This window comes from Trachemys scripta, chromosome 2, assembly GCF_013100865.1.
Source record: "Trachemys scripta elegans isolate TJP31775 chromosome 2, CAS_Tse_1.0, whole genome shotgun sequence".
NCBI lineage: Eukaryota > Metazoa > Chordata > Testudines > Emydidae > Trachemys > Trachemys scripta.
Window position 1 is genome coordinate 125,865,127 of NC_048299.1, and position 25,689 is coordinate 125,890,815.

The 25,689-nt window shown below is 42.5% G+C and overlaps 1 protein-coding gene across 1 annotated transcript in view; it reads left to right on the forward strand.

The window, feature by feature from the left end:
- The window catches only part of MARCHF6 (membrane associated ring-CH-type finger 6), a 99,874-nt gene that overhangs the window by 37,841 nt on the left and 36,344 nt on the right, over window positions 1-25,689 (forward strand). The window contains exons 10-17 of the mRNA XM_034761532.1: window positions 3,497-3,555; window positions 4,417-4,497; window positions 6,708-6,776; window positions 6,874-6,948; window positions 8,331-8,465; window positions 8,996-9,115; window positions 10,489-10,589; window positions 13,106-13,243. Of these exons, the coding sequence (XP_034617423.1) occupies window positions 3,497-3,555; window positions 4,417-4,497; window positions 6,708-6,776; window positions 6,874-6,948; window positions 8,331-8,465; window positions 8,996-9,115; window positions 10,489-10,589; window positions 13,106-13,243 (778 nt within the window). The remainder of the gene's footprint in view (window positions 1-3,496; window positions 3,556-4,416; window positions 4,498-6,707; window positions 6,777-6,873; window positions 6,949-8,330; window positions 8,466-8,995; window positions 9,116-10,488; window positions 10,590-13,105; window positions 13,244-25,689) is intronic.

A 25,689-nucleotide genomic window follows, 5' to 3' on the forward strand; every position in this document is an offset into this window, starting at 1 on the left:
CTGTAGTCCACGAAAGCTTATGCTCTAATAAATTTGTTAGTCTCTAAGGTGCCACAAGTACTCCTCCTGTTCTTTTCACTTCTTTTTGACCATCTGGACATCTGTGATGGCTTTCACACTCATTCTTAACCATGCACACATCCTTTACTCACACCAAACAATTTTACAGAGAATTTCAGTCAGAATTACTTTTTAGAAAGGGTTATATGGTTACTAAAGGGATTACAAAGGAACCTTACACAACTTCGTTTGCAATGCAGATAAGAAACAAGACCTTATAGCAAATACTGTAATGAAAACTTATCCTAAAACAAAAGGTGACCATAATCAGCCATAAGGATTGTTCTGGTCTGGTCCTGCCTTAACATCAGTTCAGACACAGGCAGCCTGTCTGATGCGTTTCTGCCAATGGCTCCTTAGACCATTCCTTTCTGTTATTCAAAAAGGGTGGCAGGCAGGATATGGTTAAATCATACATCAATACATTTAATACATGCTACATTATTATATCCTTCATCCTAAATTATCCAAAATACAAACATAAAATCCTACTACTACAACTACTGCCACAAAGTTTTAGGTAGTTCCAGGAGCCTGATTGTAAATTCATGTGGGCAACGCTGTACTTTTATAATTGGTATGCATTTTGAGAGGTTGTCTCAGCAACCCAAAGGACTGGACACATTATTTAAAATACATTGTACATAGCGCAGAAATAGATGGCTTAGGCCATACGCTTGCCAGGGAAAATGTCCCACTTGTAGTATGGGCTACATTTTTTTCAAGCAGTGTAATGATGTACACAATACTTAGCTTCCTGCTGTAAACAAGATATGGCATCTGCATTGTATATGTGAAAACAAACTAGCACATCTAAAAAAGAAAATGAATATAGGGAATAATAATGCATGTTTTATTTACATAAAACCTAACACTTTCAATCATTTCTATTTAATATTAGAATTAGAAAAATCAGAAATTTCCTGATGGCAATTACAGGTTAAAAATAACTTTGATAATCATGTAGCACAATTTCTGACGTTCCATTAGGAGCTTTGAAATGAAGTTCTGTATTACCCAGTTATAAATTTAGTGCAGTTTAAAATAAATTTAAATCCGAAACTAAAGTTGTCAAGGGATATTGTAATTGTTTGGAATGAGTATTTTAAATTGTATATAATCTGTGAAAATCCTGCTTTGTAATTAACTTGAACTAGAACAAGTACATCATGCTCCAAACACCTGACTAGCAACTTGGGATTGCACCTTTCAGTCAAGTTTGAGCTATGACTTTCTATGGAAACTTGATAGGAAGCATGCGTCTGACGAAGTGGGCATTCACCCATGAAAGCTTATGCTCCAATACATCTGTTAGTCTTAAAGGTGGCACAGGACCCTCTGTTGATAGGAAGCATTTTCTAGTGACTAAAACAAGGGAACTGGGAATCAGGACTCCTGAATTTGATTTCTGACCCTGCCACTGTCTTGCAGTGTGTTCTTGAGCAAGTTACTTAAACTCTGACTCAATATACACATTTTACAGATCACTAGAATACTCACAGGGAATTCGTGAGGCATTCACACTTTGTTTCCAGGGGGACTGTCAGGCAGAAGTTGGGCCCATTTAAAAAATAAAAATAAAAAAAAGAAGCAGAAGAAAAAGGGGGAAAAAAAGAAACTAAAAGTAGTTTTGAAAACCGTACCTAATCCATGGTCCCAACTTTTAAGGTGATTCTCTCCCCTTTCTGCTGTTTGCAACTTAAGCAGGTCTAAATCTGAGTCTTTTGACTTTATAGGGGCTTCTAGAGTGATGCTTCCTCTCAGAGTGTTCTCCTTTTTCCTGTGGAGAGATCCTGAGAAGTGGAGATTTTTTTTCTCCCTGACTTTACACATTTGCCTCTTATGCTTACTAAGCCACATTGAGAGATCCTGAGGAGTGAAGAGCTCCATACTTTTCCCTTATCTTTCCTCACTGCCATCACCTACTGCCATTGATTCGATGGAAGGGATTTGGACAAGTGAAGAGTCTCTGCCAGGCATGCTGCTCCTGCTCTTTGACCCCATAGACAGGACTAGGGACTAAAGACTCCCATCTCCATCTTCCAAGTAGTCATGTGGAACAGATTAAGGGGTAGGCAATCTCCAATTCTCTTCATCTGATACAGTGGAGCAGATAGAGGTAGAGAATGAGAGCTTCCAGCTCTTGCTTCCCCTTTCTGCTTTGAGGGCTAGGAGAAAGCACGAGAAGGGATGCCAAGGGGAAACACTGATATCTTTTCTGCTTCAGACTTTTCTCTCCTAGCTCTAATAGGGAACCTGAGGGAGACTAAGGCCTGGTCTACACTGGGGGGTGGTGGTGGTGTCAAACTAAATTATGCAACTTCAGCTACGTGAATAACATAGCTGAAGTTGACGTACTTAGATCTACTTACTGCGGTAAATCAAAGGCTGACACTCTCCCGTCAACTCCGCCTGTACCTCTTGCCCTGGTGGAGTACCAGAGTCGACGGGAGAGCGCTTGTCGGTCAATTTATCTCATCTAGACTAGACCCGATAAATCAACCCCCAATGGATCGATCGCTGCCTGTCGATCCAGCGGGTAATGTAGACAAGCCCCAAGAGAGCATACCTGACCCTACGGCACCTAACCACTTATGAGTCAATAATATGAGATCTTCAAGTGTGGGAAAAGAAGACTCCCTCATGACTGCTTCCTTCCTAAACTCTGGGAGTGGGTGGGAGGAATCTTTAGGATTGTGAATGAGATACCATCCTTGGCTCAGTGATCTGGGAAAAGGTGACAGACCTCTTAAAAGCTCCCCTTCCTGACTCCTTCGTTGGAGTGTGTCTTACCTTCCCCCTGATATATTTTCTTCTTTGCTCCCTTCCCGGACTTCTGCAGGAACTGCGTTTCTCTGGACAATCCCCAAATCTTTAAATTCTTAAGTTTCAAATGTCAGATTCTTAAATTACTTTCCCTTTTAGTAAACATAACACCCAACTGATCTATGAAAGAGCAACTCCACTCTTCTGTAGTGGTTGGGGAAAGGCATACAGGCAGATTCCTATAGCAGCGTAGAAGACTTCTATAAAGCTAATGAATGAAACTAGGAAATAAAGCTGATTCAGAGCACTGTCAAATGAAAGCTGAATAAGGAACAAAATCATTGTTCCCATTTTTCAGTTGTAGTAATCATAGATTACTTGTAATATTGCAAGTTAAAAAAAAATTCAGAGAAATGAGTCTTGAGCTACATTACCCCTTAAAAGTTTGCAATGTGATTTATTAGTCTTGAGTGCTACGGAAATGTCAAGTTTTATAATGAAACTTTCAAACTACATTGGATGGATAGTTACTTTTTTGTCCACTTTGTAAAACTGGTGAAAATTCAAACTATTGCCACGCCACAGAACAGAGACTTTTCAGCATAAGTCTCACATTGTATTTGATAGAGCAATTTTTATCATTTTCTCCATTCCCCTTCATGTTTTCCAGCTTTTTGTCCTTACCACATTGGTCACTTCTCTGTTGTTGGCCTGGGTTTTGAGGACTATGTAAGTATGGTTATTTTATAATTTTGATGTTTTAAATTCTTCAAAATGTGTGCAACATAAAATGGTTGTGTTTTATAGGAACCCCTGATTTTTACTCTAGGACCACAGAACAGCCTGGGAAGTTGTCCTTGTCTTCATTCTAGGACCTCTCTTTGCTTTTAACTGTTTACCCTCCCCCCAAACTTCATTATTGTAATACCTGTCTAAGACTCCCCCTTTGTAAGGTCACTGAATTTGGCTTTTTAATATTATATTTTTATAAAATCTAATATATTTTATGGTGGTGTTCCTTGATTGCATGGGGGATAATGCTTCATAAATTACTATTGTGGGGAGGGATAGCTCAGTGGTTTGAGCATTGGCCTGCTAAACCCAGGGTTGTGAGTTCAATCCTTGAGGGGGCCACTTAGGGATCTGGGGCAAAATCTGTACTTGGTCCTGCTAGTGAAGGCAGGGGGCTGGACTCAATGACCTTTCAACGTCCCTTCCAGTTCTAGGAGATGGGATATCTCTAATTATTATTGTTATTAGTGAATGCCAGGCAAAGGAGTAGGATATATGGCAGCTCCTCCGGCAAGGCTGGCAGCTTTGCATTATGTGGTTTTTCTAATGGATGCAAACTTATTTTCCACTTTTTTTTGTTGAGGATGCCAAATGATTAGTAAAGAGAGTTTATTGATTAAATATTTGTCCTACTCATGGTGTACTATAAAGCACCCTAGGAACCTTGTAATTCCAAATCCCAGCTGCCCATGTGGACTCTGTCATTAATATTGAAAGAGGACTGAACTTTTTGAGGAATAAAAACTAACTAAAATTTAATGGAAAATATTTAAAATTTCCTTTTTTTTCCCCCCCCAGGTTCAAGCATCTCACTTTGAAGGCCTAATTACAACAATAGTTGGCTATGTGCAGCTAGCAATAACTCTAATTGTTTGTCATGTATCCTTTCATAAGTAGTTGCCTGACTCTGTCTTAAATTCTGTCTGTGAATCATTATCTTTAGCCATGTTGAGATCAGGGTTAGAAATGAAGCAGGAGCACTTTCTTTCTCTTTTCGCTTTGTTCTTATGATGAAACAAAGAAAAAAGGTCTGTTTTAGGTAAAAATTTGGATAAAATCTGTTTAAGTGCTTGACCATCCAGACTTAATTTCAAAACAGGCTGCATATTCAGAACAATAACAGCTTTGAGACTTCACTCAGCCCAGTTTTCCACATATGATAATCTGTTTTATGGGAATGACATTGGAGAGGTCTTAACATGGAATCAGCTTCTTCCCCAGCTGACTGTCAGCTAACCAGGATAAAATTTCACAAGGCCGTAGATGGAATGCATTGCTTTCTTCCTGAATGGCAGATCCCTTTCTGGAGGTCAGCCAAAGAAAAGGGTCAGTGTGGTACAAATATTTCCGCCCTCTTCACTAGCCACTAACATACTAAAGGGGTGTCCCTTGTTCACCATACACCATAATAGTCCAGAAAGAATTTTGCAGCAGTTTTAGGGACTGCACTCAACGTTAAACTTGAGAAACACGCTTAAAAGCTTTGCAGAAATGAAGTCATGATTGGGAGGGTAAGAGTGCCCCTGTGATCTGGCAAGGCTTGCAATTATAATTTTTGTGATCTAGCCTGATAGACAGGTATGGAGCCATCCATTTCTCTCCACACGTAGGCTTCTTGTGGGCTACACAGCTGCAGCAGAGATAGAAATAGGCGTACAGAATAATAACTAGGATTTGTGCCACGTGGGATGGGAAGCCCATCTACATAAGTTCTCCTGTTTCAGGCAGCTTCTCCGGATATGTTTAGCCAGCATGGGTATTCAGAAACATGCTGCCTCTGCTTGAACTAGCATGCTAGAAATAGTAGTGTGAATACGGTCTCATGAGCTGGCCGCCAGAGTACAAGCCCATCTGACCCATTAGGTACATACTTGGAGGGCTAGTCTGTGCTGTAGTCGATGCTGCCATGACCACACTGCTATTATTGTTTGAGGTAGCTTTGATCTGTACTTACGCATGCTGCAGTCACACCTCCTGACTGCAGTATAGACATACCTTTAGTATGTCTTCCTTGGTTTCTGCACCAGACCAGTAGCGTTCAGAGCTTTGTGCAACTTGAATTGCTCTTGGGTAGCAATTGACTTGGCTGCGCTGGAGAGATTGAAGTGACTGTTACCGCTATCTTAGAGTTTTGAAAGTCTGGGGAGACTTGGTCACAGACAAAACTGTGTATGCTTTAAAAAGATTAAATTGATTTCTGTTTGAAGGAGTAAATTTATTTGCTATTTATCACACCATATTGCAGTAGCACTTAGAGGCCACAGTCAGGTTGGGCCTTGTTGTGATAGGCACAGTACAAATACAGTAAAGTATTTGATGCCATGTCTCTCTTGAGATCCTCTGACCTACTAAAAGGAGACCATTATCCAGGAATTTAAAGATATGTAGGCATTGTGCTCAGGGTTGCAACACGTTAATGATTTAGGAGCTTAAATCTCATTTTTGAAAGGGATTTAGACTCTTGGGAGCCTAAATCTCATTGGCAGTCAATAGGATTTAAGCTCGTAAGTGTCTAAATCCCTTTTTAAAAATTATATTTAGGCTCCTAAATCACTTAAGAGTTGCAATCCTGAGCACCACAACACCTAAATACTTTTAAAATCCTGGGACTAAATTTTCCAAAAAACCCGACACACACACACTAGCTCTGCTGTGAAGAGATGAGAATTTCTCTGACCCCATTAAAATGCATATTACATTAGACCTCCAGACTTGTAACTGCACTGTTAAACTCTTGGTGGTAAATATTCCTGCATAATTTTTTTCAAAAGTGATTTCTGGTATCTCAGTTTTCAGTCCCCAACTTCAGATGCCTTTGGAAGAGGGCTTGATTTTCAGAGGATGGGTGCTTAGCACTTTGGTAAACAGGTCCCTTTAAGGTGTTTTAAATTAGGCATCCAAAATCATCATTACTTGTGAAAGATTAGAACCCCAGCAATAGTATTCACACTTTCACATTAGTGCTTGACTCTTGCAGAATTTCCTGCTATAAAATCTAGATTGCACAGTTGCTGATATAAATTGTATCATACTCTCCTGGTCCTGTTACAACATTTCATTTAGTATATTTCCTTGACCAGAGTATGTAGGGTTTGGCTGCGCTTGTAAAATTCCAAAGATCACGTCACTTATTGGGAGTCTGCTATATTGTTGTTAAGGTAATTATAGGCTTCTGAAAGCAAAAGGTTTTCAACTATAATTTTGTTAGTGATTTATTCATAGTTACTGAGTAATTTTTTTTCCTTTTCCCTGAAGGTTTCCTTATTAGTGGTTGTAGAAATTGGTGTGTTCCCCCTTATCTGTGGCTGGTGGCTGGATATATGCTCTTTGGTAAGAACAGAAATTATTGGAATGTAGGCCAAGTCTTACACTGTTTTTTTTTTTTCCTGAGGAGAAAGTTCTTTTGCCCTGGAGAAAAAAAAATTGATATAAACTGGACTTGCAGAAAATGTCTCTTCGCTTTTATTTTTTATACTTTCATTGTTTCAGAGGTCAAAGGTAGTTTGTTCTAACGCACGATGCAATACAAAGTCTATGTTCCTGTAGGCAGTTAAAGTCTACAATCTACGTTTAAAACAGAGGAAAAAACCCATCATTACATTTTTTGAAACAGTTACAAAACACTGTGAAAAGTCACTTCTCTGCTATGCTAAATGTCTTACCGGCAACTCCATGACTGAGTTTTCTTTATTTGGCTACCTGTGGGGAAATTCATACATGGTTCATCTTGTGGTATTACTATGAATTTTTCCTTCTGTGTCTTGAATGCCATATGAGAGAGACTATTTTTATTGTAGTCTGGGGCAGTGGTTCTCAACCAGGGATCTGGGGCCTCCTGGGGGCCCGCGAGCAGATTTCAGGGGGTCCACCAAAATAAACCAGAGAGGGGCCGGCATTAGACTTGCTGGGGCCCAGGGCAGAAAACCAAAGCCTGAGCCCCATCACCTGGGGCTGAAGCCGAAGCCCAAGCAGCTTAGTTTTGTGGGTCCTCCTGTGACATGAGGCCCTGGGCAACTGCCCTGCGTGCTACCCCCAAATGCCAGTGGCTTTTAATGTACTGGATATGCAGAAAAACAGGCGCAGGTGGACCGTGGAACTTTTATAGCATGTTGGGGGAAGGGGGGCTCAAAAAGAAAAAGGTTGAGGACCCTGGGTCTAGGGAGTGCAAGGGAAAGGAAGGGGAAATTATCATAACTTTTAAAATGTCACTTCCCCAAAAGCTAATATAAGAGATTACTATTAAATGTTTATATGGGAAAAAAACAACCATTTTGCTCTCAGCATTAATAAGATACCCTATTTCTAATGAGAATAAGTGTACAGTACAGTTTAGTATCAGCTGATATGCTCATGCTGATATGCTTTGTAGTATTATATATTAAATGTTAGTGTTTTCCTTGTTTTAGTTTCCTTCCCATTCTTAAAACTATGTGGAGTAGAGAAATATGTCACTATTTGCCATCTCCAGCGTCAGTGCTATAAGTATGTTGTAAGAACTGTGTAGTTTTCAGTGGCACTTATGACTTAAATAGACGTTTTTGTTTTCTTGAATGCTCCTCTAAATATTTATAGTTTTGCAATAGGTTGAGATTATTTAAATGTAATATATAATCCAATTTAACCCTATTTGCTAGGTACAAATGGGGTAAATTAAATGGGTAACCAAGGAAGAGTATTTGGTAAACGTTAATTGTATGTACTTTTTTGTATAGGAAATGTTTGATGCTACTTTGAAAGACAGAGAGTTGAGCTTTCAGTCTGCCCCTGGTACCACAATGTTCCTACACTGGTTAGTGGGAATGGTTTACGTCTTTTACTTTGCATCTTTCATTCTCTTACTGAGAGAGGTAAGTTCTTATTCAGGTGAGATGATTATAAAATATATTTGAACAACTTTATGTACTGAAGAGTTCATTAGCTCTTCCCCATCTGTGTGTTTCTGTTATGATGTTTTTAATACATATCAGGCTTCAAAATTTTTCTGCCTTAAAAATTGAACAATCATGCTGGTTACAAGTGAATATGGGAACACCCTTAGGGTGCTAGCCAATTGCATGCAAAGGAGTTTTTAATATGGATGCTGCTTTTGTTTAAATACTTCTTAGTATCTGTGAACTGAAATGTATTTGAAAGTAAAGATTTTTAGTTAAAATGTTTCCACTGTGGCCTAGTAGTAATGCTTTGCAGTGTTCTTCTGAACCTCTCATTGTTGACTCTTGTATTGAAAAGTTCTTCATATTTATATCTCACAGCCTAGTTGCTTCTAACACCTTTTTTCCAACAGAAATCTAACTCTGTTAATTAGACAACATGCTAATAATTCTTACGTTGCTTGCATTTTTGTCTTTTTAAACTCAAACGTAAATATCTGTTTCAGGTACTGAGACCTGGTGTCCTGTGGTTTCTGAGGAATTTGAATGATCCAGATTTTAACCCAGTTCAGGAAATGATTCACTTGCCCATTTATAGACATCTCAGGAGGTTTATTTTATCAGTGGTAAGGACTTTTTTCAAACTTGTCCTTGAATAATTTATATTCATTTCTTTCTTGTTGTTGCAAATACAGTGCTAGCCTAGCTGACGTTTTGAATATTAGCATGTTTAACTTTCCTTTTTGATGTGTGTTCATTTTTTAGTTACTAAAATAAAACTGAAGTTTACTTCTTCAGAGGTGTTAGTTGTAACAGATGCCTCACTTCAGATTATCTGAAATGCTGGTGGGAAATTTTTAGTTAAAAGTTTTAAAATGTTTGTCTAGTACAGACAATCACAAATCTTCCTCTTGTGCTAAAGCCACAATGACTGCTTGTATCACTAGCCAACAGTTACTTTATTACTATGGATGGTAGAGGTGGTCCCTTGAGGTCACGGTGCTGGTCTAAGCCATTTATTGCAACAAACATTCTGGGTCCCAGTTCAGTAGAGATGGGTCTGATTCGTGTTCCTGTCTGTCTTCGGGTGGACCATGATGGCCTGGGCAGTGGTATCTACTACCAGATGTAGCTGCAGGCTGTTGAATTATTAGGGAAACACCTAAAGTCTTTCCTGGCCTCCCCAAGCACTTTCCAGATGTTCACCCTGATGTCTGTCTGGAAGGCCTTTAAAGCAACATCTCAGATGGCCTGCTTTGGCACTGGTTTTGCAGATACAGGCCCTGAAGACTGCATACCTTTGAAACAGACTGCTGTATGGGATACTGTGATGCTGATATACCGTTAACACATCAACATCCTCTGTACCTTGTTGGATCACCCTAGTGGTGCTCAGCATACACTCTGAGGGTAAGACCTCCCTGCCATATGGAGAGGAGTGCTGGTCAGTCATGCTTAGGACTCTAGAAAACAGCAGGATGTATTGGCCTTTTGTCATCTTATAGCCACACTGCTTTGGCTGCATCAGGGATGTATGTGCCACATCAAATGACCCAAACTTAGTCCAACATATAGTTCTTTTCAAAGCTCTCAAATGCATGGGTTAGCAGAATATAATGGAATTGGTTTTTGCCTTGTGAATCAAGAAATGAAGCTCTTGGCTAATTATCATTCTCTGAAGGTATGAGTTGAAATGATTTCAGAACCTTCATTAGACTCGCAGTGGTACCATGGGCCCCATGAATGATGATCAATTACCGCTTATATATTCAGAGATTAAACAACTTTCTCTTCTAGTTTATACATTTATTTCTCTTTATGGAACATAGACTACCAAAATTTGAGAGGAACAGGTTTTAATTTAATCATGGACCTTTGTCATACCTTCATTCAAAACCTTTGCAGATGGTTTACATCTTCATTGGCCCATCCATATAAAAAATAAGGCCTCATATGAGTCTTGTAGATATAATATGTATTCGTAATTTTCTTGTTGCAGATCGTCTTTGGGTCAATTGTCCTGCTCATGCTTTGGCTTCCTATACGTATTATTAAGTATCTCTTGCCTAATTTTCTTCCATATAATGTCATGCTCTACAGGTAAGTTTTTATTTTCATTCTGAAAGATGTTTTTGGTGATTAGACAGAGTCCTCCTTGCGTACTTCTCAAAGACCATGTCTACACTTACAAGCTTACAGCAGCACAGCTGTACCAATACAGCTGTGCCGCTATAAGAGTGCTCATGTAGTCGTGTTATGCCCATTGACATAATAAAACAGCTCAACGAGTAGTGGTAGCTGTGTAAGCTGGAGAGCACTTATGCTGGCAAAACTTATGGCGCTCAGAGGGGTGTTTCTTCAGTGTATTTTCCACTGCATGCATCTGATGAAGAGGGTTTTAGCCCACAAAAGCTTATGCTCAGATAAATTTGTTAGTCTCTAAGGTGCCACAAGTACTCCTGTTCTTTTTGCTGATACAGACTAACACGGCTGCTACTCTGAAATAAGTGCTAGTGTAGACATGGCATAATTGTACCACTTTCACCATTACTTTGACATTGCATTCAGGCATGTAGAAATTGAACAAATTATTAGTTTTACTCCATAGATTAGATACGCCATAGGTGGTTATCATGCTGTAGTGGGGGGAAGTGGTTAGGGCTGTCCATAAATTGCAGTTAACTTACATGATTAACTCAAAAATTAATCGCACTGTTAAACAATAGAATACCAATTGAAATTTATTAAATATTTTTGGATGTTTTTCTGCATTTTCAAATATATTGATTTCTATTACAACACAGAATACAAAGTGTATAATGCTCACTTTATATTATTATTTTTTATTACAAATATTTGCACTATAAAAATGATAAACAAAAGAAATAGTATTTTTCAATTCACCTCATACAAGTACTGTAGTAGTACTGTAGTACTCTTTATCCTGAAAGTGTAACTTGCAAATGTAGGGGGTTTTTTTGTTACATAACTGCGTTCAAAAACAAAACAATGTAAAACTTTAGAGCCTACAAGTCCACTCAATCCTACTTCTTGTTCAGCCAATCACTAAGACAAACAAGTTTGTTTCCATTTACGGGAGATAATGCTGCCTGCTTCTTATTTATAATGTCTCCTGAAAGTGAGAACAGGTGTTCGCTTGGCACTTTTGTGGCCGGCATTGCAAGGTATTTACATGCCAGATATGCTAAACATTCGTATGCCCCTTCATGCTTCGGCCACCATTCCAGAGAACAGCTTCCATGATGATGATACTTGTTAAAAAAATGCGTTAATTAAATTTGTGATTGAACTCCTTGGGGAAGAATTATATGTCTCCTGTTCTGTTTTACCCGCATTCTGCCATATATTTCATGTTATAGCAGTCTTGGATGATGACCCACCACATGTTCATTTTAAGAACACTTTCACAGCAAATTTGACAAAATGCAAAGAAGGTACCAATGTGAGATTTCTAAAAATAGCTACAGCACTCAATCCAAGGTTTAAGAATCTGAAGTGCTGTCCAAAATCTGAGAGGGATGAGGCGTGGAGCATGCTTTCAGAAGTCTTAAGAGCAACACTCATATGCAGAAACTACAAAACCTCAACCACCAAAAAAGAAAATCAACCTTCTGCTGGTGGCGTCTAACTCAGACAATAAAAATGAACATGCGTCGTCCGCTCTGCTTTGGATTGTTATTAAGCAGAACCCGTCAGCATGGATGCATGTCCTCCTGGAATGATGGTTGAAGCGTGAAGGGATGCATGACTCTTTAGTGTATCTGGCATGTAAATATCATGCGACGCCGGCTACAACAGTGCCATGTGAACGCCTATTCTCACTTTCAGGTGACGTAAAGAAGAAGCGGGCAGCATTATCTCCTGCAAATTGTAACCAAACTTGTTTGTCTGAGCGATTAGCTGAACAAGAAGTAGGACTGAGTGGACTTGCAGGCTCTAAAGTTTTACATTGTTTTATTTTTGAATGAAGTTTTTTTTTTTTTTTGTACATAATTCTACATTTGTAAGTTCAACTTTCATGATAGAGATTGCACCTCAGTACTTGTATTAGGTCAATTGAAAAATACTATTTCTTTTGTTTTTTACAGAGCAGATATTTGTAATAAAAATAAATATAAAGTGAGCACGGTACACTTTGTATTCTGTGATGTAATTGAAATCAGTATATTTGAAAATGTAGTAAGCATTCAAAAATATTTAAATAAATGGTATTCTATTGTTTAACAGCATGATTAAGCGCGATTAATTGACAGCCCTGTTTTGTTTGTTTGTTTTTAGGAACACTTCAGATAATGGAAGATACCTTTCCTAAAGACTTTTCGTAAAACTGGCTGTTCACATTAAATTCCTAAACACTACTAAATTCTTCCCCAGTGCTCAGAAAAGTATGCAAAAAAAAAAAAAAAAAATCTTGGCTATTAAAGTCTAAGAATTGTCTGTGATGGAATCCTACTTAGCCTTTACTGTTTTACTGTTTGTTTAGTCAGATATTTGGTTATGATAGTCTTGGTTTGTTAAAATGTTTGTAGGAAATTCATAAAATTTTAGAATAGTCCTTATATGTCTGCCGCCTTGTTCTTTCCCATTGTTTCTAGTGATGCTCCAGTGAGTGAACTTTCTCTGGAGCTGCTTTTGCTTCAGGTGGTGCTGCCCGCTCTGCTTGAACAAGGACACACGAGACAGTGGTTGAAAGGTCTTGTACGAGCATGGACTGTTACGGCTGGGTATTTACTGTAAGTGTACACAGCCAATATCAGTTATGTGGCCTGTTTCACTTTAATCTTTTTAATATGGAAGAAATGTATTATTTGGCTAGATACCGTAACTGGAACATTATGGATTACTTGATGCATAAATGTGTGCATAGTAGAGATGCATGAAAATTTATGTAGATCAAATTATTGTACAGTGAATCCTTGAACATGTACTGCAACTTCAGAATATGCCTTTGCAATTAATTGTATTTGCTGCACTAATACAACTTTCGTTTGGTAAAAAATGATATAGCTGAATCTGAATAGCAATTTCTGTAGTCCCTCTTTCTGTGTTTTGCTTTCCATTATGTTCATCTTTTCGGAATGAAATTTTTGTTGCTTTCTTCTTCCATAGTCTCTTTGGAAAATATGAGCAAAATTTACGTGTACATCTCTGGTGCTATTTAATCCATGCAAAAAATATAAATAAATCCACCCCTGAAAACCCTCCTGTGTGAGGGCATAAAGGCTGTGACCCTCCCTCAGTTCTCTCTTACCACCTGTGACAGAGATGGAATTTGGACAGTGTCCTATGGGCTATAGTTTTTTTGAGCTTCAATCTTAACCCTTATGTGAAGAAATACCATTTCACTTTTTCTTTCATTGCTCATGTACAGAAAAAAGTACGAAGAGACTCTCCTATACAACCTCTCCATACAGAAGGGTGAGGCACTTCACACCAACTGCCAGTATGGCCTATTGTAAACCCACAGGGTTTAAATCTTGTCCATTGTGCGTCAGTCATATGTCCTTAATCAGTGGTCTCAGCAGGTGTGTTTTCTGCCTTGAAAGAGCACATCACACAACCAGCGCTTCATCTGCCACTTCTTGTCCCACACCTGAAAACTGAGAGATGTGTGTTTGAAATTAAGTCTCTTGAAGCAATCTTTAAAAGTCTTATATGATCTTGGAGAAGAGACATCCTCCAAACTGGAGACAAGGAGGCTATATACAGTAAGTGTTCTGGTAACCAGACACCATGCCTCTGGTTCTAGTAGGCAGAAATCTAAAAAGGGTCCATGGAATTGGCACCATGAGCCTTCAGTGCTGTGTGCATCAGTACCGACTCGGGGGCAAAGAGACCTGGCACTCATATCATCCACTTTGGATGCCAAGCAGCATACCTCCACCATGCGTAAGCACAGCTCAAAGCATGCAACAAGCTCATTGCATGAGAAGGACTCATAGCATTCCTCCAAAGGTAGGTCTTCTAAACCTTCCTTAGTGTTGAGGGATGGGAGCAAAGCATCGGCTGTGAAAGACTTAGGAGACCACAGTACTGATGCTGACGTCAACACCACTGGTGCTAATCAATGAGCCTTTCCCAATATCAAGATGTGCCTTTGAGGAACTGCCTTTGCTGCTTGTTTTGGTACCAGCAGAATCAGTACTGGTCCCATATCTAATGGCACTGCTGTTCCTGGAGATGTATTTCTCCTCGCCATGTCCAAGCCACTCCTCTCTGACTTCAAGCATGGGATCAGACCAAAATAGTACATTAAGGGTGGCTCTGGAAGTGCCCCATATCTGGCACTGACGCACAGCTGACAGTGGACAGGCCAATCACAGCCTGGCCAGTAACTGTACAATTTACCTTTGTGGCCCTGTTGGGGACCACCTTCCCAGAGTGGAACCCTATCATGTGTGTCTGGGAAAAGCAGGTTTCACTCTTCATCTGGCATCAATAGCCAGATCCCTGTCACAGGACCAGAGAAGTATCCTTGTGAGGTAATGGCTCGGGAAACACTCCAGTTGTCTTCCCCACCTAATCCTTCTTTTTTCCAAATGAAGCTGTTGCTTTGACCCGACACCAATCATCAGTGACTATAGGGCCTTTCAGACCTGCTCCTGAGGATAGCTTGCTGAAATCTTGGACTTTGAGACAACCGTGATCTTAGGTTTGTTCTCTGTTCATATCCTCAGTCCCAACTGGGATTGTGCTACTAATCATAGTATATTGGACCCAGCAAAAGGATTGTGGCACACCTCAGCCTTGCTTTCCCCTACTTCAAACGGAGTATAAAAGTGTTATCAAGTGCAATCCAAAGGCTTTGAACTTTCTTATAAGCATCAGACACCAGAGTCGCTTGTGGTGTCTGTGGTCCAGGAAAAGATGCCCCACAGGTCTCCAGTTGCTGCATAGACATACCCTGAGATGATCGTAGTACAGACCAAAGAAGTGTTTCTCTTCCACTAGTGATCCATACACAGCTGAGTAAAAATTTAATTGAATCATAACAAGACAAGGAAGGCCTCACCTGCAGACCCCATACAGTCAAACTGTCAAGGATTCCATCCAGACCTGAAGTTGCAGGACCTGACAACCTGGATATTGACTGGTTGAGTGCCATGGAAAATCAGGAAATCCTGACGTAGAACAGAATACTGCGCAAGAGAGACTTATTCCTTCAAATGGATAGGATAATCAATATGCGCAACCCACCATGGCCTAAACACATTGCAGGCCCTGATACCAAAGATTCTGGACTACTTGCTGCAGTTTAAAACATTCTGGACTTTCATTTAGCTTAGTCAAAGTTAATCTAGTGGCAGTCTCTGCATATCATCAAATGATGCATTTGGTCTCAGTCTTCTCTCATACCGATGGTATCCAAATATGACAAGGGCCTAATGCTTGCTTCCACACTGGTCAGAAGATCTGCTCTGGTATGGGACCTCAGCATCATCCTTCTAAAGCTTGTGGACTACTTCATTCACCAGCTTACTCTCAGAATGGTGATTTTGGTAGTGATCACCTCAATCCAGAGAGTGAAGAAACTTCAGACAGTCATGGTGGAACACCTGTACTTTTGTTTCCATAAAGACACAGTGATACTAAAACCTCATGCCAAATTCCCAAGGTGATTTCCAAATTCCATTTAAACAAACCTGTATTCTTCCCAAGACCTCATTCCACATGAGGGGAGAAGAAACTCTGCACTCTGCACAAACCTAGAGTTGCATGATGTTATATTCATAGCTGTGGGGAACAATAGAGGATTTTCTTCTATTTGTGGCCACAGTTGGGTGCTCCAAGAGCCAAGCTGTTTCATAGAATCATAGAATATCAGGGTTGGAAGGGACCTCAGTGAGCAGGGGGTTGGACTAGATGACCTCAAAGCAGGACCAATCCCCAGACAGATTTTTGCCCCAGATCCCTAAATGGCCCCCTCAAGGATTGAGCTCACAACCCTGGGTTTAGCAGGCCAATGCTCAAACCACTGAGCTATCCTTCCCTCCTTTGTTATGAAGATGCAGCTGATACTCCTTATTCACACCATCCTGAGTTGATATTGCTTACCAGTCACCTAGAGTGACTAATGCTCAAAGAAGGAATGGTTACTAACTCTACAGTAATTGTGGTTCTTTGAATTGTTATAGTCAGTGTGGATTCCATGACCTACTCTTCATCCCCACTTTTCCAAGTCCTCAACGGTCACTCATAGGCTTTGAATTGCAAGGGAACTAAATGGGGATTTCTTCCACTCCACCTTTTTATGCCTTCGCACAGAAGCTCAAGGAAGCTCAGGGCATGTGTGTGGCCTCACTGGACTCTGCTATTTGAAAGATTCTGAGCTTACACACATGATGCACGTGCACCTAAGAATCCATACTGACTACAAGGAACTGTTCTGTTTTAGTAGTTTTTGACTGTTTCATAATTTGATTTAACGAAGTGTACTTGCACTCCCCAAAGCCTGTACTGCTCATTAAGGGGCATGAACATAATATTTCAAGTTTGAAGGTTTTTTCTTGACTGAATTATTCTTATGGAGGCTTGAGAATGGAATGGAGAGTGAGATACTCTCTTCCTCGTTGCAATAATCTTTTCAGCTTTTCATGCCTGAAAAACAAATGAGATTTTTAGCTCCAACTTAATAGAAAAATTCACCTTCCGATACAGTCAAAACATGGATAACTCATCCCAAAGATGAATACGAATGGAATGTAGGTGACGGAGGGTGGTGGAGATGAGAACCAAGTTGGGCGGATAACAATGGGAACTATTACGCATCTTCAACTGTTGCAGTTACCAGTAGAGATGGCTCTAATAAACATTCCTTCAGCCTTTTTAATTAAGCAATGGTGAAAAAAACTTAATTACCATTTTTAAATCCACATTCTTATGGGGTTATCAGAGTTGTCTGAAGTTTGGAGCTTTATGTAAGTAGTCGTTTAAGGAGGAGTTCTTGCTAGATTTGGAGATGGGGAATGAAAAATTGCTTCTGAGCATACGTAATAGGTACTTGATTTTAGCAGACCCCCATAAAGTCCTACCAGTTAATGGCATTGCATAACAAAGATGGCATCCCTCTCTACGCAGGTTCACTGATGCTCTCAGACTGCTGCAAGGACAATTTTGAGGGGTTTTGTAGCTTTTTTAAAAAATTGAGACTTATTAGGGATAAAAGAAAATGTATACCTATAGGGAAAACACTTTAGAACCTGTGACTTCTTTTGTCCACAAATTCTAAACTGCTGTTCAAAGGTTAAGAACATAAGAACAGCCATACTGGGTCAGACCAAAGGTCCATCTAGCCCAGTATCCTGTCTTCTGACAGTGGCTAATGCCAGGTGACCCTGGCAAACAGAGGCTTCTGGCAAACAGAGGTTAGAGACACCATCCCTGCCCATCCGGGCTAATAGCCATTGATGGACCTATCCTCTATGAACTTATCTAGTTCTTTTTTGAACCCTGTTATAGTCTTGGCCTTCACAACATCCTCTAGCAAAGAGTTCTACAGACTGTGCATTGTTTGAAAAAATACTTCCTCCTTCTTCGAGTGCATGCTCATATCAATTCCAGTTAGGTGTGTGCGCGCGCCGCGTGCACGGCTGTCGGAAACTTTTCCCTAGCAGCTACCCGTCGGGCCGGCTGTGGAGCCCCCTGGAGTGACACCGGTATGGCGCTCTATGTACGACCCTGCCGGCTCGACCCCCCCCTTCAGTTCCTTCTTACTGCCAGTGATGGTTGTTGGAACAGTGGTCTCTTACTTTCAAGTTGCACTGATCCCTAGCTCTTCTGCCAATCACTGTATATAGTTACCCATTTGCCTAAAGCAACTCCTTATGGAGTCAGCCCTCCATCCGCAGCAGGACCCGGCCCCAAGCGCCTGGGTGCAGAGCACACCTCCTGCGGTGCCGTCTGCGGTGCCGAGAAAGGACTCGGCACACCAACCCAGGAGCCGCCGGTCCTCCGGGCCCCAGAAGCGCTCTCATTCACTGGCTGCCCATAAGAAACAGACCAAGGAGAAGTCCCCGCAGCAGCCTACTATGGGTACTGCTCCCCGGAAAGGGACGGTGCAGGGAATGGGCCTCGGGCCAGGCACAATCGTCGCAGGCCTGTGTCTCCCTAGGAAGCACTGCTCTCCTGGACTCACCGCGGCTGCATGTGGGGGAAGTTATGATGCCTTCCACCCCGGACCACTTCTTAGCTGCTAGGGGGCTCATGGAGATGACGGCATCTAAGTCTGCCTCTACAAGGAATAAGCCGCCACTTCATCGAGGCACGGCACCGTCCAGAGGCAAGCCTGCCATGTTTGGCCCATCTGCCCCCTGACCTGGATCTCGGCGCTGCTCTGAGTCCCGGCGCCGCGCCTACACCCCGCACTGGTCCGACTTGCGGCATCAGTCCGATTTGCGGCACTGGTCCTGCAGCCCCAACCCTCGGAGCTGCTCCCACTCGAAGTGGTCGTTGGCGAATAGGTCATGGTCCCGCTTGAGGTCTAGGTCCCACTCTGTGACCTCATGACACCGTTCTCAGTGCCGGCCTCAGTCTGCACGCCGCTCACCTTCCAGGTGTCGCTCGACAGACTGGCTCACCGCTTCACTTCGCGGCACCTCTCTCCGCTTCGGCACCATCTTCGATTGCAGCATGGCTCCCCTCATCGGCACAGCTCCACATTGCAGCACCGCTCTACTTTGCAGCACCACTCCACATCCCGCCATCACTCCCTGCAGCGGCACCACCCTGCACCGCAGCACCGATCGACATTGAGGCCCCTCTATGCTTCACGGTATGCATTCGGTCCATCAGAGGAGGATGCCTCCGGTGCAGTCTTGTACCGCTCCCCCCCGGCTATCCCGCTCGAGATCACCCTCCCTCTGCTCAGGCAGGGCATCGTGGGCATCTGAGGCACCCAGATCAGGACCGGTGAGCCTAAGGCAGGACGCTTCGGTGCCCCAATGGCAGCCTTAGTGGCAATTCTGGACCCCTTGGGCGTACCATCAGGCCCAAGGTGCCCCTCCTGGCTTCCCACCACCTTCCCGTTCGGGATCTCGCCTTCCAGAGGCAACTCTCAGCTGCCCGCCCCAGGACCCTCTACAAAACCTGGACCCAATCCCACATCTGCCTGTGGAGGCTACGTCCAATGCTCGTGGGGACCCGGTCCCCAAGGATTAAGAGGCCACCATGGAACTGATCCTGCTGGTAGCTTCTTCCTCATCGTCCCCTGACAAGGCAGTGGCAGGCACTTCAACGTCCGGGCCACCACCCGTGGATTAAGAGCCCTGCAGGAACTCCTCCGATGAGTAGCCCTGAATATGAACATCCAGGTGGAGGAAGTGGTCGAATAGGAGGACCCTATGGTATGATATCCTAGCACCAGAGGGGCCCTCTAGCGTGCCCTTACCCATATAAAAGCTATTCAATCCAACGCCAAAACTATTTGGTAAACACGTGCCTCCATTCCTCCTATAGCCAAGGGGGCTGAACATAAATACTTTGTTCCCACTCAGGTATATGAGTATCTCTTCACCCACCCTCCCCCATGCTCTCTTGTGGTGGAGGCAGTGAATGAAAAAGAGAGGCAAGATCAGCAGGCCCTGCACCCAAATCAAGACAGGCTAAACGGCTTGATTTGTTTGGAAGGTAAATTTATTCCACAGGGGGGTCTCTCTCTCAGGATCGCTAATCAACTCCTTCGGGGCCGCCCCTGTCAGCAGATGGAATCGCAGGTGCAGAATGATACCTAATCTTTCGAAAGTGTCTTTCTCAATGTCAACAAATCAGTGTTCACCCCAACTCAAAGGGTAGAGTTCATTGGAGCTGTTCTGGATGCAACTCAAGTGACAGCGTTCTTGCCAGACACGCATCAACTGGCCCTCTTGCAGATAATCAGCAACCTTTGCAGCTTTTCCCCACCACCACGGCGAGGCAGTGTCTCAGCTGCTAGGCCATATGGCATCCTGTACTTACGTGGTTCAACATGCCAGGTTACGACTCAGGCCCTTGCAAGCGTGGCTCGCATCTGTGTATTGCCTGGGCCACGACAGTCTGGACATGGTGCTGACCATCCCTCGATTCTCTACGGTAGTGGCTGGATCTCTGCGTGTCCTTTTCACCCACCCCAACCCACCTTGACTTTAGTCACAGACCCGTCCGCATCGGGCTGGGGAGCGCATCTCGGAAGCCTGACAACTCAGGCCAAGTAGAGGAACTGGCTCTACATATCAACATCAAAGAACTCCGGGCGATCCCCCTGGACTGCCAAGCTTTACTGACTCGTGTGCAGGGCCACTGTGTAGCGGTATTGACGGACTACACCACGACCATGTTTTATATAAACAGGCAAGGCAGAGCCCACTCGTCTCCTCTCCATCAGGAAGCCCTCCTACTGTGGGAATTTTGTTTAGCCCACTCCATCCTTCTCCAGGCCTCATACCGGACGGGTGTCCAAAATGTGCTGGCAGACAGTCTGAGCAGATGTTTCCTCACGCACGAGTGGTCAATTCACCCGGACATCATCCACGCCATCTTCCGCAGTTGGGGGTTCCCCAAATTGACCTGTTCGCCACATGGGCCAATAGGAAGTGCCCAACCTTTTGCTGCTTCAGGAGTCACAGCCCAGGCTCGGTCGCAGATACGTTTATGATTCCTTGGCCCAGTCAGCTGCTATACACCTTCCCGCCATTCCAGTTCGTCCACAAGGTGCTTCTCAAAGTCCGCAGGGACAAGGGGGAGATCATTTTGGTGGCCCCAGCTTGGCCTCACCAGTGCTGGTACCCCACCCTCATGGACTTGTCGGTCCAGGCACCGGTACGGCTACCTCTCACTACTGACCTCATTACACAGGACAATGGTTGCCTCCTTCACCCAGGCCTTCAGTCTCTGTACCTCATGGCCTGGAGAATCCATGGCTGAACCAGCCAGAGCTTGCCTGTTCGGATCCAGTGAGGCAGGTACTTCTGGAGAGCCGCAAGCCGGCTACTAGGGCCACATACAGGGCGAAATGGAAGAGGTTCTCCAGCTAGTGCGCCCAAAGGCAGGTACTCCAAGCTCCCATTCCTTGTATCCTGGACTATCTTCTGTACCTGAAAGACTGGCATCTGGCATTCGGTTCTCTCAAGGTCCACCTCGTGGCCATCTCGGCTTTTCACCCAGGCGATTCTGGGTGTTCGGACTGGAGAAGATACATCCCCCGATGAAGCCCCCCATCCCGGCATGGGACCTTAACCTAGTCCTCTCCCGCCTCATGAGTGAGCCTTTAGCTTCTTGTTCGCTCCTCTATGTCTCTTGGAAGGTAGCTTTTCTGGTGGCTATCACCTCAGCATGATGTGTCTGAACTACGGGCCCTCACCTCTGAGCCTCCATACACTATCTTTCATAAGGACAAGGTACAATTTAGACCTCATCCAGCTTTCCTTCCCAAGGTGATGTCCCGCTTCCATATTATCCAGGACATCTTCCTACCAGTCTTCTATCCAAAGCCGCACAACAGCCCTCAAGAACAACAGCTGCACTTGCTGGATGTTAGGATGGCGCTTGCCTTCTATATCGATCGCACAAAGCCGTTCCGAAAAAAAAACTCAGTTGTTCGTTGCTATAGCAGAGCGGATGAAGGGTTTGCCAGTCTCTTCCCAGCAGATCTCCTCCTGGATCACAGTGTGTATCCGCGCTTGTTATGACTTAGCGAAGGTTCCTCCGCCTACCATCACAGCTCACTCCACGAGGGCACAGCCCTCAGTGACAGCCTTCCTGGCCCATGAACCTCTCTAGGAAATCTGCAGGGCTGCGACGTGGTCTTCAGTGCATACTTTCACGTCACACTACGCCATCGTCCACCAATCTAGGGATGATGCAGCCTTCGGCAGAGCGATACTTCGGTCAGCAATACCTTGACTCCGACCCCACCTCCGAGGTAAGGCTTGGAAGTCACCTAACTAGAATTGATATGAGCAAGCACTCGAAGAAGAAAAAACGGTTACTCACCTTTTGTAACTGTTGTTTTTCAAGATGTGTTGCTCATATCTGTTCCATTCCCCACCACCACCTTCTCCTCTCAGAGTATCTGGCAAGAAGGAATTGAAGGGGGGTCGGGCTGGCAAAATCATATATAGAGTGCCATACCGGCGCCACAGCCGGCCCGATGGGTAGCTGCCAGGGAAAAGTTTCCAACAGCCATGCACACGGCGCGCGCACACACCTAACTGGAATAGATATGAGCAACACATCTCGAAGAACAACAGTTACAAAAGGTAAGTAACCATTTTTTTTGCTTGTTTTAAACCTGCTGCCTATTAATTTAATTTGGTGATCCCTAGTTCTTGTGTTATAAGGAGGAGTAAATAACACTTCCTTATTTACTTTGTTCACACCAGTCATAATTTTATAGACCACTATCATATTCTCCCTTGGTTGTCTCTTTTTCAAGCTGAAAAGTCCCAGTTTTATTAATCTCTCCTCATACAGAAGTCATTCCATACCCCTAATCATTTTTGCTGCCCTTTTCTGAACCTTTTCCAATTCCAATATATATTTTTTGAGATGGAGCGACCACATCTGCATGCAGTATTCAAGATGTGGGCATACCATGGATTTATATAGGGGCAATATGATATTTTCTGTCTTATTATATATCCCTTTCTTAATGATTCTCAACATTCTCACACCTTTTTGTCAACTGTCTGAAATGGGCCATCTTGACACTACAAAAGTTTTTTTTCCTCTTGCTGATAATAGCTCATCTTAATTAATTAGCCTCTTAGAGTTGGTATAGCAACTTCCACCTTTTCATGTTCTCTGAATGTATATATATCTTCTTACATCTGTTGAAGTGGGCTGTAGCCCACGAAAGCTTACGCTCAAATAAATGTGTTAGTCTCTAAGGTGCCACCAGTACTCCTGTTCTCTCAACATTCTGTTTGCTTTTTTGACTGCCTCTGCACATTGAGTGGATGTTTTCAGAGAACAATCCACAATGACTCCAAGATCTCTTTCTTGAGTGGTAACAGCTAATTTAGATCCCATCATTTTATATGTAAAGTTGGGATTATGTTTTCCAATGTGCATTACTTTGCATTTATCAACATTGAATTTTATCTGCCATTTTGTTGCCCAGTTGCCCAGTTTTGAGAGATCCTTTTGTAGCTCTTTGCAGTCTGCCCGGGACTTAAACTTGAGAAGTTTTGTATCGTCTGCAAATTTTGCCACCTCACTGTTCACCCCTTTTCCCAGATCATTTATGAATAAGTTGAACAGTACTGGTCCCAGTACAGACCCCTGGGGGACACCACTATTCACCTCTCTCCATTCTGAAAACTGATCATTTATTCCTACCCTTTGTTTCCTATCTTTTAACGAGTTACCAATCCATGAGAGAACCTTTCCTCTTATCCCCATGACTGCTTACTTTGCGTAAGAGCCTTTGGTGAGGGACCTTGTCAAAGTCTTTCTGAAAATCTAAGTACGCTATATCCACTGGATCCCCCTTGTCCACATGTTTATTAACCCCCTGTGACGTTAGCTAATTAAAATATGACCATATAGATCATTGTTGCAATCACTGTTATATACTTGCAAGATATCTTGTACAAAATGTGGCATGCGAGATGTCTATGGAAAGGTTATGATTTGCTGAATATGATTATGCTATATGTATGCATATATCATTTTTGTATTTGAAGTTATAAATATTGGCTCTATACCTGGATTTCAAATGTTTGCTCCTGGGGTAATGCCAACAAGATAGTTAGCCAGGACATCTTGGAGAGACTATTCAAATTAAGTGGCTCATCAAGAAACACTTAACTGACAATAGAACACGCCCATCTACACTGAATGGACTGTCCTGCAAATGTACTCTCTGGAGTATAGGTAATGGCTTCCTGCAATGACTAGGCGAAATGCATGGATATGTGACATGTCCATGTGACTCCAACCACCATCTTGTTACTGTACTTTTCCACAGTAAGAACAATGGGATTCCCTCCACATGGCAGAAGATATAAAAGGCCCTGGAAACTCCTCCATTTTGCCTCTATCCTGCTCCAGCCTCTTTCTTGCTCAGGCCTCTGGATTATAAATTTATACTAATGGAAGCATTTTAACCAATGGACTAAGGACCTTCCAATGATTGGGAAGCAGCCAGAGACTTAACTTAAGCCAGCAGTTTATTCCATCACTGCTGCAAACCTGAACCAAGAACTTTGCATTTATTGTATGTATTTGATTCCTTTAACCAATTTTAACTCTGACCTTTCTTTCTTTTTATAAATTTATGAAAACCTTTAGATTTTAGATACTAAAGGATTGGCATCAGCATGATTTTTGGGTAAGATCTGAGTTATATATTGACTTGGGTGAATGGCTGGTCGTTTGGGATCAGAAGAGCCTTTTATTTAATGAGACTGATTGTAGAGAACCACTCATCTCTAAATCCAGTGCTTTTGGTGGTGACATAAGAACTGGAATGCCTAAGGAAACTGCTTTTATGGCTTCTTGTTAGCCAGCTTGGTGAAACAGAAGTTTACTTTTGTTGTTGTTTTGGTATATCTTATGGAAGAATAGCCACCAGTTTCGGGTTGTGTTTGCCCTATTTCTCAGCAGTTTGTCCTGAATTTGGCATCCTCAGTTGTGACCCACTGAGGCACAGTTACACCCCCCTCAAATCTAGTAGATTGGTGAGGCATGATTTCTCTATACAAAAACCATGTTGACTCTTCCCCAGTTATTACATTGAAGATACTTTTCACAATGTGAGTTGATATGTTGTTGTCCTGTTAGTTCCTTATGTGGCTGGATTAATCTCCAGCCGACATAATAGCAGTAAAAGTGAGAACTCTTACATCAGTGGAGCTGTACCTGTTTACACCAGCAGAGATTTTGACAGAGTTTTCCTCCTCTGTTCATGACATTTTTGTAACCAATATTGTTTTTAAAGAATAAGATGAATGACCCAGTGTGTTTAGATTGTAGCTGTGCTGCCACTGTTTTTTAACCTGTACCCAAATTGCTTTTCTTCCAAGCTTTGTATGTTCTAACTTACATTTAAAAAACAATGGGTAGAACACGTACAGAAAAAAGAATGAAACCTGCCAAATGCTGCTTTTTATGTGTTGCTTCATGATATTCCAGTGATCAGTCCTTTTACCTTGTTCATTAAACAAACACTGATGAATATAGCCGTGTGGTGTGCTTTCTCTAG